At 35.6% G+C, this 18615-nt stretch overlaps 1 protein-coding gene across 1 annotated transcript in view; it reads right to left on the bottom strand.

Annotated features, from left to right (window-relative positions):
- Positions 1-1529: 1529 nt before the first annotated feature.
- Positions 1530-18615, bottom strand: part of LOC135207300 (titin homolog) — a gene marked incomplete in the record, with an annotated part of 153910 nt that continues 136824 nt past the window's right edge. The window contains 5 exon segments of the mRNA XM_064238973.1: positions 1530-1707; positions 4691-9022; positions 9297-9332; positions 9596-9835; positions 10631-10804. Coding sequence (XP_064095043.1) covers positions 1672-1707; positions 4691-9022; positions 9297-9332; positions 9596-9835; positions 10631-10804 — 4818 coding nt within the window.

Below are 18615 nucleotides of genomic sequence, written 5' to 3'. Positions count from 1 at the left end.
TTGTTTATACCGTACAAGTTAGTGGCCACCTTGAAGGCAGGCCCTATAAAACTTAAACGCAATCCTGGAGATCCCACATCCAAGTTATACTCATGGCTTATCAAATTGCAGTATCCAGGAGAGACATTGGCAGCTGATATGCATTGTTATGAAGAATTTAGAGTTTGCATACTTAAAATTAGTGATGAGCATGAGCTTTTGCTTTTTAGCACCTACAGCATTGATGAGTCTGGCATTCCTAAAAATATTTGGCTGGTACAAGGGAGTAAATCACCCTCGGCACAAAGTTAGAAAAGAGTAAATGTCCACCTTTTGTTGTGCAAATCCTCATATCTATCATTGCTTAATGCATGTGGTTATCAGTAAAACACACTGTTCTCATTAACTCTTATAGTACCATGTAAGGGATAGCATGTTGGAAATTTTTTATTTGAGCCCCAAAGCATGGTCTCCTGTGTTGATCTTCAAGAATTTGTTTTTTCCTGTAAAAGGTAAAGCTCCATAAGCAAGTCATGATGGCCATTTTGGAGAAGGATGAAGATATCCATGAGCCAGGACACTTGTAGACATGAAAATTTTGTTCCTTCTGTTATTCACTTCTGGGCTAAAGCCTGGATGATCAGTATCCAAATGATTGCCAACAGCTCAAATAGTTCCCAGAATACCAAGGACATTCTTGGTGTTTTTGAGGGTTTTGAGGCCAGTAACGATCACACTCCTGGACCAAGTTAAGCAGTGGTTTCATAAAGGCAACCTTGGACACAAATAACAGAGGAGAGTGCCACATACGTATATGACTTTTCAAACCATGACAAAAGAAAGTATGTTGTTGCTCATGATGAAGATGATGAACAGCAACATTCTTTCAATATGCCCCTGCATCATCTTAGAAAGGATGTTTTCATCATCCTATCTTTCATTTGGTATACCAGACTCCTGTGGGTTTGTAATTTGACATATAAATTAAGAGCAAGCAGGAATAGGTTTTACTGTTACACTACCAGTAAACAGGTACAGCTATGATTTGTTGGAGTGCCATCACAACCCTATCCATTGCATAGGAGTAAGGCTTAATGTCTGTTGTGCCTTCACCAGACATTAGGACAGTTTTTTGTGACAGATTCTTTTTACATTTCTCAACCTTTTGTAAGTTTACCTTTTACATTTAGATGTTGTAGGCAAATAAATAAAAATCTCTACTAAAACCAAGTAACAATCTGCACTCTTACCTTAAAGTATGAAATAACTGGATCTTCTTCTCCATATGTGTACATAAACAGACCTGTGACTAAAATCTTACCACATATTTCACTGGAATGCATGCATGGACATAAATATGGTCTTCATCAAGGACTGCCTGCTTTTTTTATAAGTATCCTGAAAACAAGACACCCTTTTAGTCATTCACACCTATAAAGGATACCATCAAATTTTCTTATCCCCATGAAATTGTAGATTCATTACTATACACTGGTTTATGAAATATTGTAGGACCATACAAACTCAAATAAAAATGTTGGAGAGAATTTCAGTTACTTGATACAGGTACATTGGAACATTTTTCTGATGTTCAAAGTTGACAAAGCTTTCTTGTAATAAAGTTTGAATGAAGATTTCAGTCAAATTCATTCAGATTATATATGATTAAGTTGTTATATTCTCCTACTTCAACTAGATGGCAATTGCTTCATTTCTTGAACTGCATTCCTGTAAAGAAACTTCACACTTACAATATTAAAGATAATACAGATACCTAATTCAAATTGTAGGTTAATGATACTTCATCATGAAGATATACAATGATTTTAATGTTATACAGAACTGAAGAAGGTTGAGTGAATTGTATGTTAATTTTGTGTATCAAAACACATAAAGCTTCACCTTCCTTTATAATTAAAATTTTCGGGAATCAGGTGATAACTCCCAAGGCTTTGTAATCTGTAATGCACATTACTTTGTGAACATTATGGTTAAGATACAAAATGAAATATAAGGGAACTTACAACAAGGTGATCCAGTCATTCTAAGAACATAATATAATATAATACAGATCCTAAAAACAACAGATATGTACATCCAGGGCTGACACAGTGGCCTTAAGGTTATCAAAATAAGTAAACCCGACAAAAAATGGGTAAGATTCTAGAAAACAGCCATCTAGAATTTTAAAAAACAGAAGGAACTTTTTGGGATATCAGCAATATGCTGAAGCATAGGTAGGAGGGATGGGTATAAATTATACCTTGTTTTCTGGATGGTTCAAAAAGTCAACTCAATAAAAACTAAACAGCAGTGGACAAGCGCAGTTCAACTGTTTAGGATTGACATGCTGTGATTGCAGCTTATGATTTATTAATTTTGTTTAGAGTTTAATTAAAGAGTTAGTTGTGGCAGCCTAAAGAACTCCCAACAGCACCATACAAGACTCTGAGAGATGAGCAACACTTATTGTTTTGTTCTTTGGCTTTGCTTTGTACAATGTCGTACTGTCAAGACATTCTCAAGATTTGATGATCTCTTTATCCTTCACAAAGAATTAATTAGGTGCATTAGAAAACATTGGATGGTGATCCTCTTTCTGCTTGTGCCTTTCATATGCTTTCATTTGGTGCCTATACGACCATACTGATTTTAGGCTGTATGGCTAATAAACTGAGAAAAATATGCAGAACAGGAGAAATATGCTTCACTATAAAATCTTTCTTTAACGCCTAGATGATTTTTTTGGTTAATATACCAAAATTTACTCAGTGAATACTGCTTAAAGAAGCACAGTAAAATAGCATTCATAATGAACCATACTCTATCATGGTCTATTTTCATTTTGATCATCATTTGAGAACTTTGAATACAATGAATGATAAGGTGACTCAAAGATTGAAGATAATTAGAAGAAAATTAGAAATTATTTTAAAATAATTAATTTACAGCTGCATCATTACTAAAATACCTATTCCAAAAGCTACAGTAGTCAAGTGTCTCTTGGATGACTGACTTATTGAATGTAATTGACTGCACTGCAAAATCAAGCTTAGGGTCAAGTAAGCACTAACTATGACACTTTGAAATAAAAAAAAAAATATTCTATGATTTATGGTCCATTACGTGGATGTCATTTGCAGGTATGTAAATCTGACAATGGGTCGAGGTAAAAGTCCAACAAAAGGACCGAGGGTTGTCTTCACGAAGCCGTTTATACAGGAAAGGTTATGCACACTCTGATGATGGAATGGAAGATACGTTCTCGAACTAGAGTAATCATTTGCCTTCTCCTTGCTTTTCCTGCATGAATGAATGCTGAATGTCATTGTTCCTAAAGGAACAATATACTGAAGACTGATTATCTTTACATAATCCTATACGTATTGTACACCATTTTATGCACTTTTGAGTTAACTAAATTTTAAAACTTTAATTATTTTATTGAAGAAAGTCTGATTCCTTTTTGAGACAATATTTTCATTTACTATGTACTTTGCCAGCATATTAACTTACAAATTAAGATAATCATGCATCCATGCACCTATACTTTGCATATGACTTTTTAAATTAAAAATATGAGTGTGAGATCCATATTGGCTCACATAATCATAGTTACAGACAAGCAAGTTTTAAAAAAAATCTTAGTTTGTTCCATGGCAGTGAGAATAAAGTATGCGTAAGCTGCATGTACAGTCCTTACGATAATAATAATAATAATGAAATAAAATAAAAGATCTTAAACTCATTAGAGAATTAATGTTGACTTCTGAATCAATTTAGTCAACCAAAAACACCAAAGCTAATTATGTAACAAATTCAACAGAAATTTTGCCATTTGATTGGCTTTCAATTTGATCAGTTGATTAAGTTGCTATAGTGCTTTCTGTAAATAAACGAAGCTTTAGTACAAAAATTTAACGTTATTTACAGTACACAGCTTCAGCTCACACTGCAAGAGGAGGACTTTCGGACAGGATCTACCTTGCCAGTCGCCACAGCCAACTGTAAGAGACATTAGACACCCACATCATATTCAAGCCCCCTGACAGAATTCATGCTCCTCATCGACTCACTTGTATCAATATCGCATCACAAGTAAACTATTAAAACATAGTAGGTCCTTGACTTACGGCAGAGGATCCGTTCCAGCACCAAGCTGTAAGTTGATTTCTGCCGTAAGTCAGAGTTTCGCCGTTATCGGTGCTTTAACAGCACTTGCGGCGTTGTAACTTGATGCTGCATCAAGTTACAGCCCCGTAAGCAGAGCTAACTTGGTGCCTATTCTTGCCGTTAGCACCATCAATGGCACTTATGGTGCCGTAATTTGATGCAACAATATGTTACTATGCTACGGCGCTGAAAATCTGCTGTAAGATCGAATCCGCCGTAAGCCGGTGACATACAGGCACTCAAATTTTGTCTTTGATCAGGAGGGATAATCATACAAGATAGTGATGAGGAGGCTAAATGTATATAGCAAAAGTATATTCAAGGTAATTACTTCCACTTTCCTTAAAATCCATTCTTTGGACAAACAAATTTTCTTTACGGTTTTCCTCCTCCAGAGTATAAGCATATGATCTACATACTATATCAGTGAAGCTATTAGTTTCATGAGAGGTATCAAAATAAAATAAATAAATGCTAAATTTTGCAGAAGCACAATGGCAGATGTAAATGAGAACATGTTACTCCAGCCCGTGCTTACCTCTTTTTGTTTCTGTTTCTCTTTATCCTTCTTGTTGACCTCCTTGCTCCGTTTACTTGGAACGGGTTGGAGCCTCGGCTCATCAGGCTTTTTATTGACAGCTGCCTCTACTTTACTGGTCTCTTTCTTATCTGGATCATACAAAGTGGGGTTAGTGGGCTGGTACAGAGCATGAGGAGATGTTGGTATTGTGTCTGCACTATTTTCATCAAAATTATATTTCACTTTGTGACACAGCAAACTAGATTCCTTATTCCGATGAGGGGCTACTGATGGGTCCTGGTTACAACTAGTTTCACTAAGGTTAGTGCAAGCCTCAGCTCCTAGAATTTTGTCCTCTCTCAATAACAGCACACATGGAGCTCCAGGTACATCGTGATGCTCGAGAACATTGTCTATTTTGTTCAAGGACTGGGAACACTCTTTTACATCTATATCTTCTGTCATTACTGTATATTCTTTAGTATCATTCTCTCTTCTTCCATTTGATATTCCAATATTTATGTTCTCTGTTGATGATTCAATATCTTTTCCTGGGGATAGTTCGATGTTTGTGCTTTCAGTCGATAATCCAGAATTTATGCATTCATTTGATAATTGAATATTTATTGTTTCTGTGGTATTAACATATTGGTTGTCAGTGCCTTTACTATGTGTGGAGGTTATAATCTGTTGAACATTATTTTCAGAATCATTGTGACTGATAAAGTCTTGGTTAAGGGAACTGGTATTACCCTCACATTCTTTTCTCTTTTTCTTGTTCCCCCAACTAGCTGGAGAATTAGAGTCTTTTTTAACCATAAAGGCTATATTGTCATATTCACTAAGGCTCATAGCATCGTAGGTACTGCACCGCCAAAGACTCTTTTCCATATGGATACTTGGAGATTCACCTCTTTCACTTGCAGGAACCCTCTCTACAGAACTTTCCCGTGATAACTCCCTGTTCTCACTAGAATGTACTTTACCACTGATTTCTTCACTATCATTGGGAGTTTCTTGCTGCAAGTTCTTGTCATCCAACAGTGAATCAGTTTCCTTTTCTTTATCCGATTCAGCAACATTTTCACTATGTTTTAGTGTATTTTCAGTGTCAACCCAACACAAGTCTTCATTCTCTCCTTCCTTTTTTATATTATTTTCACTAACACTTTTGTCATTTATATGTGTTCTAGTATCACTAAATTTTCTTAAATCATTTTCACTTTCATTACTTTTTCCACAGTCTTTTGATATTTTGGTATATGCATCTTTTTCAGGGCTAGATATGCCATCATTTACCTCTAAATTGTGTTCCTTTGACAAATTGCTAACATATTTTCTAAACTTCCAAGGATCTCCTTCAGCATCATTATTTTTTGTACGAATTATTTCTTCAGCCATATCAGAGAAACAACGCTTTTCAGTGCTTAAATCAGGAAATTCTGATTCTTTTTCTGGAACATAGACATGCACTTTGAAAAGTTGATTAGTTTCCCTTTCTTCTTTTGCTTTTTGTTCACTAAAAGACATGTTGTTCCCAGGAGACTCTTGTAATATAGTTTTACTATCTATATTTTGTGTATTTTTTCCTCGTTTTACTATCGCAGCATATGTTTGTTCCTTCCAGTCACTCAATCTTTCCTGATTACCACTATTTGATGTTCTTTCTGAACTCTCTTTTGTTAACTTAGCACCTACTGAAGCAAGGCTAGCATCAAACTTAGCAAGGCAATCATCCATCTTATTGATGGCTCTTTTTTCCAAATTTCTTTTGACAACAGAAGCATAACTTTGTACTTCTTCTTCATCCATGCCTCTGCTTTCATCATTATCCCGTGTATCTTCAGAAGTAATATTGCCATCTGCAGCTATTGGTGGTTGATCTGAAAGATGACTTGTTTTCTGAATACTTACACTTTCTATATCCTGAGACTCTGGTTCTTCTGGAAGGTTTGTTTGGCATGGATTAATGTTGCCAACTTTGTCCCATGCCATATGAATGAAAACCTTATTATCTTCCATTTCTGTTATCGTTTGATCTTTGGCAACAGATGTAACATTATCTTGGCTGATGACATTCTGTACAGTTAGTTGTTGACCTGTTTCTTTCAATTCATTTACAGCCAACTGGATATCATTCACAGAGTTCTTAACATCTTCACATTCTTCATCTTCACCAAAGCAAATGGATTCCTCTATACTTTCCGTAGTTTCTGAACTCATAAGATTCATTGTATCTGACAAGTCAGTGTCCTCAGCATTTTCATCAACACACAGGTGTTCATTTCCAGAATCATTTGGTAAATCTCTGATCTTACTATCTGAAAATGATAAGCTAGAATCATAACCACTTGTCTGAGAATCTGATTTTTGTAGATTTCCTTCTGTGTTATGAACACTATTGGAATAATGAATAGGACCTGTAAGAAAATCATGGTTAGTTACTTCTATATCTATGTTAGGGGTTCTTTTCTCTAATGATTCATATGAGTTACTCACCACTTTTGGAATAATAAGATTTGAGTGGAACTCTTCTGATATGCCTGTACTCTTTATATCAAGAGTTTCTTTATCTAGCTCCTTATCATCTAGAACAATTGACGGTATGTTTCCCTGTTGTGAGAAACATTCTTTTGTCAGTATTTTTGAAGTTTTTGAAGGCTGACTTTCTCCCTTCCTATCTCCATGCAATACTGCCTCTATATTTTCAAGTGATGATTTTGATCCAGGTTCCTCTTCAGATATGTCATCAATTTCATCTTCACTTCTAAGAGCCTCACTTTCACCACTACTCACCTCTTCACAAACATCCTCTCTAGATTCTCTCTCTTCCTCCTCCTCCTCCTCCTTCTTCTTCTTCTTCTTCTTCTTCTTCTTCTTCTTCTCTTCTTCTTCCCCATCTTCTTCACATTCCTCTTCTTCTTCATCCTCCCCCTCTTCCTCTTCCAGACTTTCACCCTCCTCTTCATCTGTTTCATTTTCTTCTCTATCTTTAGCATCACTATCTTGATTCCATGATCCAGACTGGGAAAATTCAGATGCTGTGACAATTTCACTCATCTCACTCATGTCCATATCCAACATTTCTGTGGGCTCACTGGCTTCACTGGCATCATCCAGCCAATGCTTTTCTTGGAAAAAGTCATCTGCCTTTGGTATATTTTTTCTTATGCCCCCTTCTTTATCACTTCTCTGCCATGGAATGTGATCTGATACAATGTTAGTTAAGGGTCTCTCCCCTTCACTTGCACTGTACATAGTACTACTATTGCTAATAAGGCTATCTGTTGCATCTTCATAGTCATCTGTTCGAGTAGATTCCTCTATTTCATCACCAGATAACTCTGACTCAAATTCAATACATTCACCTTTTTCTTCACACATTTGCTTGTTGATTAAATATCTCTCATAATATCGAACAGTAGCCAAACTTTTTTTTAATCCCTCTGGTTTGTCTGGCTGCATTTCTTCTGTGTACCACCAAGGAAGTTCATCATCTTTGAAAAATTCCTTAGCAGAAATCACCTTTTCATTTCTTTGTTGCCACCATGGTACCTCTTCTTTGAAGTAATCCTTTACAGAAACAATCTTTTCTGAGCCATCCTCTTGCCACCAAGGCTTTTCTTCTTCAAAGAAGTCTTTTGCCAAAACTTTATCCTGTTGCCACCAAGGTTTGTCATCTCTAAAGAATTCCTTAGCTGATACTGTCTTTGAGTTCTGACACTCAGATTTCCACCATGGTGCATCATGTGTGTAATATTCTTTGGGAGAACCTTCTTCATCCTCTTCTTCCTCCTCCTCCTCCTTGTTCTCTTTTCCACTTATCCACCAAGGTTCTTCCTCTTTAAAGTATTCTTTTGCTGATACAGCCTTAGGCTTATCCAAATTTTCTTGAGCATCTCTCCACCAACATTCATCATTCCTATTAAAGTCAGATGATGAAATTTCATTCTTCTCTTCATTGGAATTTTTATCCTCATCCTCATTTTCCCACCAGTTACTTTCTTCCTTGAAGAACTCTTTAGCTGATATTACTTTCTGCTTCTCTTGCCATGTGTCCCAGAATGCAGCTTGCTCCTCTTCAAGAAGTTCCTTTGCCGAGATAACTTTTGGTTTCTCCTCAAACTCCTTCAGCCAACCACAGTCCTCTTCTCCAAATGCCTCTTTAACAGAAAGAACTTCATAAGCATTTGACATTTTCCAGTAGGCGTCCGATTCGTCAGCGTAGTCGTCCTCCTCTGACTCATTTCGATCTTCTTCATCTTCTTCTTCTTCTTCTTCTTCTTCTTCAGACTCCCGTAGATCCTCCTCAGAAGTAGTGAAGTCCCCATCCTCAGTGATAATTGCATCCTAAATTAGTATACATGCATTCAGAATCTAAAGCCTCAGAAAGAGGTAAACAAGACAAGACGGGCTAGTCCTACACTGAGAGTCTTGTCTGGTGTTGCGGCCTCTAATGGCGCCTTGTAAGTCTGACTGGGAGTTTTAAAGCCCTGATGGTTAAGCAAGGCCAAACAAACGACTTAAAAAATTCTTGTGAAGGTTACAAAAGTGATCATCAGGTAAAGCTAACAAAGAAAAAATTTACATAAGTTTTAAGTAAAATCTAGGAAGCAACACTTACCCTAAGTGACTGAACATTGCAAAAATAAAGATGATGCTAGTAAGCAAAATTATTCACAAAGACATTATTGGATTAAATGGACAAAATGGAGATTTGAAGGATAACATAAGGAGGAGGGGTAACAAATAAGTTAAAAAGAAACAATGGGAATGTCATTTTTTCTGATATTCATTATATTTCTTTTTCAAAATATAGTATAAGAAGGACAGGACGAATATTTTCATTTCTTTTATCAGTTCAAAATACTAAAACAGTTTTTTGACTATACAAACAGGTTGCCACTTTCTAACTTTACTTACTTCAAACAGCTTATAAATATCTTCAAGTACCACAGTTTTATCTTCTTCGCTTTTAGGTTTTTTCTCAACTAAAGATGCCATCTGTCTAAGGATGTCATAAAAACCACGTCTTTTGGCTTCTTCCCTGGGATTGACACCAGTTCCTTCAACCTCTGCAAACTGGTCTGCACCAGCCATGACCAATCTCACTACTTTGTCAGCATCATTGTGCCGAACGGCAAAATATAAATGCTTCAGTAACTGAAAAGAAAGATGAGCCATTACTGGTTATGTTATGACTTAATTGTTAGGTACTACTGGCCTCCTTCTTGGAATAAGTATGTATAAATAGTATGTTATTAAACAAAGGGAGGGATCCTTTCCATCAGAGTAAGTTACTCATATTTGGTAACAAATATAAGTTCAGTAAAAAGAAAATAGTAATCATATCCACGTTTGAGAGGGAGTGACTTGAAAGACAAGATATTAGTCTGTGCTACTTTTAATCTCAAAGTATTGAGTCACTTTACAAAATCCACAGAAACTTCATACACTTAAAAGGGTTGTAGCAAATTGCTTGTTAATACTTGTATGTATACATTACAGCAATACTAATCACTTTTTCCTTGCAATCACTACCAGGTATGTGACTCTCAATTTAGCATAATCAGTCTTTCTCCTTCCCTTGAAAATGTCTAAACTAAAAAAATATATATATATAGAAACCTCCTCTAGTCCATTCTGTCATTAGCTTACTATATCAACCATACCTACTATTTATTTCAAGGTGTAAACTTCATTTTCTTGTGCTCACCATTTGCTGTACCATACTTTATGAAACTTTCCACAATTCATTCATGTATTCAAGTTAGTCTATACACTGATGCTGCGAAGCATCGGCAGAATTCCTTCTACCTTCCTCTCCATATCTTAACACCTCCTGCACAAAATTGATTACCAATAAGACATACTATTTGGTTAAATACACAAATTTAGTGAAGAACATTGAACTTGAATGACCTACTATATAGAAACTGAACTTATGATGGACCTTACCAGACTGGAGTAAAGATGGCCCTCTTTATTAATGATAGTAGTGTTGGCTTTGTGATCTAACAGCATCTGGACCGTGTCAATGGAACCCTCCTTGGCAGCCCAGTGCAATGGAGTTCGTCCCATCCAGTCTTGACAGTTGATGTCAGCCCCAGCATTCAGAAGTATTTGCATAATCTGAATATGAAAAAGGACATGATGTTACAGTAAATACACTTATAAGCATGGCTGCCCAATTCCAAACCTTCCCTATTGTTGATTTCCTTTGGTAGAAATATAAAACTCCAGAAACTGCGTGCTGTGCTTTATTCCTATTCCTTTAGAATTTCTATATACACTGACTAACTTATTTACAGTTTTATAGTTAAGTAAACAAAAGATAAATATCATACGAGTAATGTTACAATAGATTGGATATTTACAGTAGAGTAGTTAAGTTGTTTTCAGATAACGTATGTACACAAACAACTAAACAAGTAGTTAACATAAACACCTATGGGTCTGACAATGGTTACAACCCTTCAAGAAACAGAAACAAATTTTATTTTAGCTTATATCTGACGGACAGGTTACACAGACAAACATCATGAGGAGACATTGCTTACAATATATTGTGCATGGCATACTGCAGATAGAACTGAATGGAATACAGAATTTAGGCAAAAGGCCAAGCACTGGGACCTATGAGGTTACCCAGTATTGAAATAATTGTTAGGAAAGGGTGGATAGCAAGATGGAGAGAGAGAGAATATGAATGGAAGTACAGTAAAAGGAATAAAAGGGGTTGCAGCTAGGTGTCATAGGCATGGTGCAAAGAACCTAAAGCAATGCTTACAGTGTACTGTATGAGGTACACTGATGGCACTACCGCCTACGTAGGCCAGAACTGAAGGTTTTTGTAATGTCCCTTTGAATCCAGCTGCTTTGCTCTCTGTCATTTACTTTTCATTAATGCCTCAGTTATGTTCTCACCTACCTATCCAGCTTGACTTTTCCATGGATAAAATTTCAGAAGAACAGATCCTTTGAGAGAGCCATCAGTCCCAAAATGTTACCTAAATGTCTCAGTAACCTAACTTTTGATAATATTCATGGTGTTCCTCTGATTATCCACATACATATACATACATATACACTATCTGCATACAACCTCAGCCCCCCAAAAATATACATGGATATATACAGTACTATATGCTGTTCAATAGGAAAAAAAAGCCTTCTGACTGGTCTGCAACATTATATAGCAGAAAAAATGTGAAGGTAACACTCTTCCTAGTTAGTACACTTTGCTATCACATGAGGGGGTTGTAGGTCTGGGAGAGTAGACTAGGGAGGCAGGGAGTATCTTAGCTGCTTGGGAGCTTTCAAAATTTTATAACTTGAGAAAAATGTCATATATAAGTAGAACCACTATATTCGTTGGGTTAGGGATCACAGGTCCCTGTGAATATCTTAAACTCTTATCCTTGAAAATAAATAGCTCACAGATACTTGTGAAAACTAACACTGTAAAGTAGAGAGAAAAATATATATGCAAATTTAAAATGTATTTAATACACTATTGATGGTACATACACAAACAGAAATAAAGATTAATTCGCAAAACTTGGTTATAGAATATACAATATCAGCAAACATAAAAAAATGAGGTGAAACTTCCTCAAAAAGCATCAGAGCTACAAGGCAATCAACAACTAGCAGCACTAAATCCTGCTCTGTGATTTGCATTTCTAATCCTTGTATCCAATAGTATGTCTCGTTCTAAAAGCCCAATCAGTATACTAAGGGAACATTTCCTTTATTTATAGTACTCTGTTGTGTGATTTGCCACTTCTAACCCTTCCAACCAGTAACACAGAGAGAGAGAGAGAGAGAGAGAGAGAGAGAGAGAGAGAGAGAGAGAGAGAGAGAGAGAGAGAGAGAGAGTACTTGACCTACGCTATCAGGTAGGCTAATGGAGTAGGAGAAGCAACACCAAAGGACAAAAGGAAAACTGGGTAGGCTTATGGTGTGCCCAAACTAAATTATCGGCCACTAACATCTGATACCACACAAAATTTACATCCTCTAATCAGATCACTCAAAATCCTTATACAGGCAGTCCCCGGGTTATGACAGGGGTTCTGTTCTTGAGACATGTTGTAGCCGAAAATCGTCGTAAGCCGGAACATCGTAAAACATCCTATGAAAAACCTTACTTTTAATGCTTTGGGTGCATTAAAAACTATGTAAACTGCATTCTTCTTGCATTTTCATAAAAAAAAACTTCAAATATTGATTATTTTGCATTTTTGGGATCATGTTTCTTCTGCCAGATCGGTGTTGTAAGCATCGTAACCCTGGAACATGCGTCGTAAACCTGGAAATAGTTTCTGATAAATATAATTGAAAAGCGTTGTAACCTCAGAACGTCGTAAGCTGAACCCGTTGTAAGCCGGGGACTGCCTACAGTATTAAGAAAACCACAGTCATACATGAGCAGCTTAGTCTAACATAGGCTATGTGGACATCTTGCAAAATCTAAATATTCAGTTTTCAGAAAGTCTTTCCTATTCATAGAACCTAATGCTTTTATCTCTGCTTGTTGTAGATGACATAAAGCAAAACAGAAATGGGCACAATATCGTACAGGAGAAAATTAGCCAGAAATCATCAAAATATTACAAAGGCCAATCCAACTGTCCGTACAACTGGTTGGCATGAAGAAATATATGACAAGAACATAAATATTCCAGCACCATTTGGTAGGAAAGCAGATGACCACAGTGTCAGTCCTTGCAGGTTAGCCAAGTGCATCTCAATATATTTTTTTGAAATGCTGATCACAGCAAACTGCATGGAGATAAAGCTAACTTTAAGAGTAGGTAAGATTCATCCCAAATAATTGTGGGTTAAACACAAGAAATTAACCTATATTTCCCAATATCAAAAACACTCTAACCTTAAAGATGCATCCCATTTTTGACTAGCAAAATTTTGAAAACATAAAAATAAGGTATCAACACTTACATGTTGATTGCTCTGTTTAGGTTGGTGCGCTGAGCAAGTTCAACTGTCTCAATGCACTGAAGTGTGAATATGGCTAGTGCTTCTCATTGATTACTGTAACCCATTTTTAATAAGCCCTGCATCCAATACACTGATTTGAATAAAATGTTTATTAGATTTTTCATGTGGAGGTATCAAAAGGCAAAAAAAATGGTTGCTATGTGTTCAATATAAAATCAGCATATGTATACATACATATTTATTTGCTTATATTAGCTAAAGACCTCCTGATGGTAGTGAGCTGGATGAACATTACTGAGGGACATTTAAGGGAGGTTGAAGCTGTAAAAATGTGTGTTATGCATCCAAGCTGCATAGGTACTGGCTGTCTGGTGTGATGTCAGTGACCTCAGTTGCTTGAATGTTGTGGTCTTTAATGGCCTCTAAATATTCAGCAAAGGAATGAAGGCTGAAATAGTCTGTTACATACAAGGTCAAGATCCAGTTGACTATTTGCCCGACAGTAAGCAGCGGCAAGGGGAGTCTTACCATTTCCATGAATGTAGACAAGACTGTCATTACCATCAATCATGGGAAGCAAGGAGCACTTCTTATAGTGTAATTTGCCTCAGTGGCATTTTAGCATCAAACTCGATGTCATTAGTAGGAATACTAGTAAGATAGTAGATTTTTGTAGAATTTGGGAAGATAATGTCAAAAATCATCATCGATCAACAAAAGCAGTAGTTTTACATGCCCTTTACACCATGAAATTCTTATTTTCTTCAAGCATCTTACCTGTGTCACAGAGCTGGCAGCTGATGCAAGAACTCTTGTCCTTGCCCCATGAACACTTCAGCAAGCAATGAAATGGGAAGGGATTGTGCTGTACATCCATCAAATGAGGAGGGTCTTTGCAAAAGACAAGTTGGTAGCTTGGAGAGCCATATTACACTTACATAGTGTCAGGACTATGCTGACTACTTCAACATAACATTTACCTTTGAGGTTTCTATACACTTTCTTGGGCAATATCAGTTTAACCATGGCATGACAGCACTTGATTAAACCACATTAAAAGGAACTCTCTATTGATACTGTTAATGACTACAAATTTAACACAATCCAAACTTCTTGCATTCCTATTAAGAAGAAAAAAGCCACTGTACATCAGTAGTTTTCAGACACCAAATACCACTCCAGTCCAGTAAGTTAAAGTAAAACACACCATACTGCCAACGCCATCTGATGGATGTTTATGAGAAATAAAAACATAAAAGAAAAATGTAACCACCATGGAATTGCATAATCTGGCCCAAAGAAATTCATATTAAGACAAAGATATAGCAACTTTCTAGTGTTTATCTTGTACCAAAAAAATAACCAAGGCACCATACCTTTAAAAAAGAATAGTAAAGATCTCAACACATAAAAAAAAATATGGAACAGTCTCTGGGTTTTACATCATCACACTCTTGCCTGTAACTTACTGCTGATTTGATTAAATACAAAAACCTCTCCTTCTTTTATATGATTAATAAGTACGAGTATATCTTAACAATAACGTTGGACAAGTCTTGAACAAAGTAATTAAAAATTTATGGAACTGCCATGCAGGTAGGAGTTGGATGTTTCTATATAAAAAAAAACTAAATCTTTACACGTATGTACAGGAAATGCTAAAGGGAATATGGTATGAGACAGATAGTTTCAGGTGGTTATGCATGAATACTTAAGGCATTGCTTGGGGGAATCCTCTGGATACAACTTTAGTTATTGGAGGTGAGATTTATTTACCTAGATAAGACATCAATGACATGACTGCTGCAAGTTAAAGGTGTGACTATTCTTGATGCTTTTACCAATACGTACTTTTCTTGATGATGATATTGCAGCTCTGTAACAGGCATTAGGAAATTCAACACTGACTTGAATAAGTTGTAGTATTTGGTCATCAACCAACCCATGTCATTGGATGAAGATGATCTTTGGGGACAGATCTCGACAGTTGGCCTAGTAAAGCTGCTAGCTGGGCAGCACTACTGGTTTGCCAAACCTGAATGGCAAACTGAATTTTTACAGTTCCACTAGCACACACTGATCCTACATCTGCTGGCCATAGCATGAAAGCTGATGGTCTCCCTTCAAAGATTAATAGTCATTTCCACAACGGCACAATATCTCAAAACAATGAACTTGTTCAGTTTATTATTTAACCTACAAAGCTAGGGGGAGGTAGTTGGAGGGCTAACAATTAGGTGTGTGAAGATTTCAACTTATAGGAACAGATCTGGGAACTGGTCAAAGGAACTGAATGATTTACCATCCAAGAAAATGTAAGGTAACATGTGCACATTTGTTTTAGTTGATAAACAGGCAAATAAATAGGTCTCATAAAAGATATCCCAATGGGGAAGGCATGATATAAATAAAATTGGAGATACTACATGTAAAAAATACACAAAAGGAAAAATGAAACGAAAAATAGTTTTGTCCCACTGACTATCCTGTTATGGCTTGTCTACATGGAGAGTACATAGTTCAAAGTTGGACAAATCTCTTAAGTTTTTGCCTATGAAATTTCTACTGAATACTAGTACCTACTGATAAAATTCAGAACCCAGTAGTCACATGACATACAAGAGTATCATATCCCAAATACGTACTGCAAAGTTAATGAACTATGAAAATATACCTAACAAACAGTTTTGCCCAGTTTAAGGCTATTATGGTGACAGCATATGGCATAATTAGGATTTTTAAGTATTTTTAATAAAGGCCAGTAGGATAGTCAAACTACTATAGTATTTCCAAGTCTTCTTGTCATTTTGGACAGGGCCAGGGTGGGAAGTGGCGCTGCCAAATCAAACTTTCTCAACCAATTTATTTAATATTTGAAAGCACAACAGACCTAAACAAAGGCAAAATAATCATTGTCATTTTTTGTTTTTGTCTTATTAAAATATTTTGTAACATTCTACACTTTTCTTTTGTTCTTTAACGTGGCACAGATTTTGAGCTATGTTGTCAGTTCTCTTAAAGGATTTACGTCCAAGCTAAGCTGCACTTGGGGCTTGTAGCGGTCAAATTTGGATTCAGGAAAATGACTAGTATGGGAATAAAAAAAATCTCTATTATTAATTGAATAAAATAATAAAAGATGGTGTTGTGTATTTTAAAGTACGAAGCAAGTAGTGTGGAGTGTGAATACTTTTATTTGCAAAAAAAGAAAAATATATATTATTATGGGGAGAAAATTATTTGGCAAATATCCAAGTGCAGAATTTCTCCAAGCATGTGCACACACAATATATATATATATATATATATATATATATATATATATATATATATATATATATATATATATATATATATATATATATATATATATATATATATATATATATATATATATATATATATATATAATATATATATATATATATATATATATCGAACTACAGATGTCCTTTAATATCTAATTCCGCTCTACCTCGGAATTAATATATTTTCATATATGCTTAACCGAGGGGGAATTTATTAAGTGATAATAGAATTGGCGATCGACAGGCGCGAACCCACGACCTCCCAATTCCAGGACTGGCAGTGTAGCCTTAAACCATCCCGACACCGCGGTGTCGGGGTGGTTTAAGGCTTCACTGCCAATCCTGGAATTGGGAGGTCGCTGGTTCGCACCTGTCGATCGCCATTCTATTATCACTTAATAAATTCACCCTCGGTTAAGCGAATTAGATATTAAAGGACATTCGTAGTTCGATATATGTATATGAATCACGGTAATGTGATAGACTTATATATAGATATATATATATATATATATATATATATATATATATATATATATATATATATATATATATATATATAATATAACTTAGTGTGAGGGGTGAGGAGTCAATCATATTAATAATCATCAATAAAGGGAAGAGGACACACAGATGTAGAGGCTGTCTTTATTCTGACGTTTTGTAATTATCCAATTATTTACATCATCAGGGCTGTTAAAATTAAAAATAAAATTCCTAATAAAATTGTAAAAAAAAAACTAACAATTAAAAATTCAGAAATGTAACAGCTAAAAATTATTCTTACAAAGTGTACAAAATAAGGACATTAAAATCAATGGCATTAAATTAAAAAAAGGAAATACATTAACCCTTTAACACCGATTGGACGTATTATACGTCGACATAAATTGTATGTCGGGTGCCCATTGGACGTATGGTACGTCGATAAAAAATGTTTTTTAAAAATTTGCGGAAAAATACTTATAGGTCTACCAGGCGAAAACTTTTGAATCACTCGCCTTGGGGGATGCTGGGAGCTCACGGATCAAGGCGTTGTTTTGTTAACAATCGTTACCCAGGCGCGCATCGCGAATTTCTTTCTTATCGCACTAAAAAGTATCAGTGACACATCTCAGAAATTATTTCGTCACTTTGACATAATTTTTGCACCATTTTAAATTAGCCGTTACATGGAGTATTATATATGAAAATGTGCGCAATTTCATGTAGAATACAACAAAACAATACTCATGATTGTACCTTTTATCAGTTTTGAAATATTTTCATATAAATAACGATAAGTGCCAAAATTTCAACCTTTGGTCAACTTTGACTACCGAAATGGTCGAAAAACGCAATTGTAAGCTAAAACTCTTATATTCTAGTAATATTCAATCATTTACCTTAATTTTGCAACAAATTGGAAGTCTCTAGCACCATATTTCGATTTATGGTGAATTTATGAAAAAAAAATTTTTTCCTTACGTACGCGTGGTAACTCTTCCGAAAAAATCATAAATTTTTTCGTCCGATTGTCGTAATGTTTGCACCATTTTAAATTAGCCGTTACATAAAGTTTTATATATGGAAATGTGCGCAATTTCATGCACAATACAACTAAAAACAACCCGTGGTTGTAGCTTTTATCAGTTTTTAAATATTTTCATATAAATAACGTTAAGTGCAAAA

Source organism: Macrobrachium nipponense, chromosome 32, assembly GCF_015104395.2.
Source record: "Macrobrachium nipponense isolate FS-2020 chromosome 32, ASM1510439v2, whole genome shotgun sequence".
NCBI lineage: Eukaryota > Metazoa > Arthropoda > Malacostraca > Decapoda > Palaemonidae > Macrobrachium > Macrobrachium nipponense.
The sequence above is the reverse complement of the archived record's forward strand: the minus strand, read 5'-3'. Positions and strand labels throughout refer to the sequence as shown.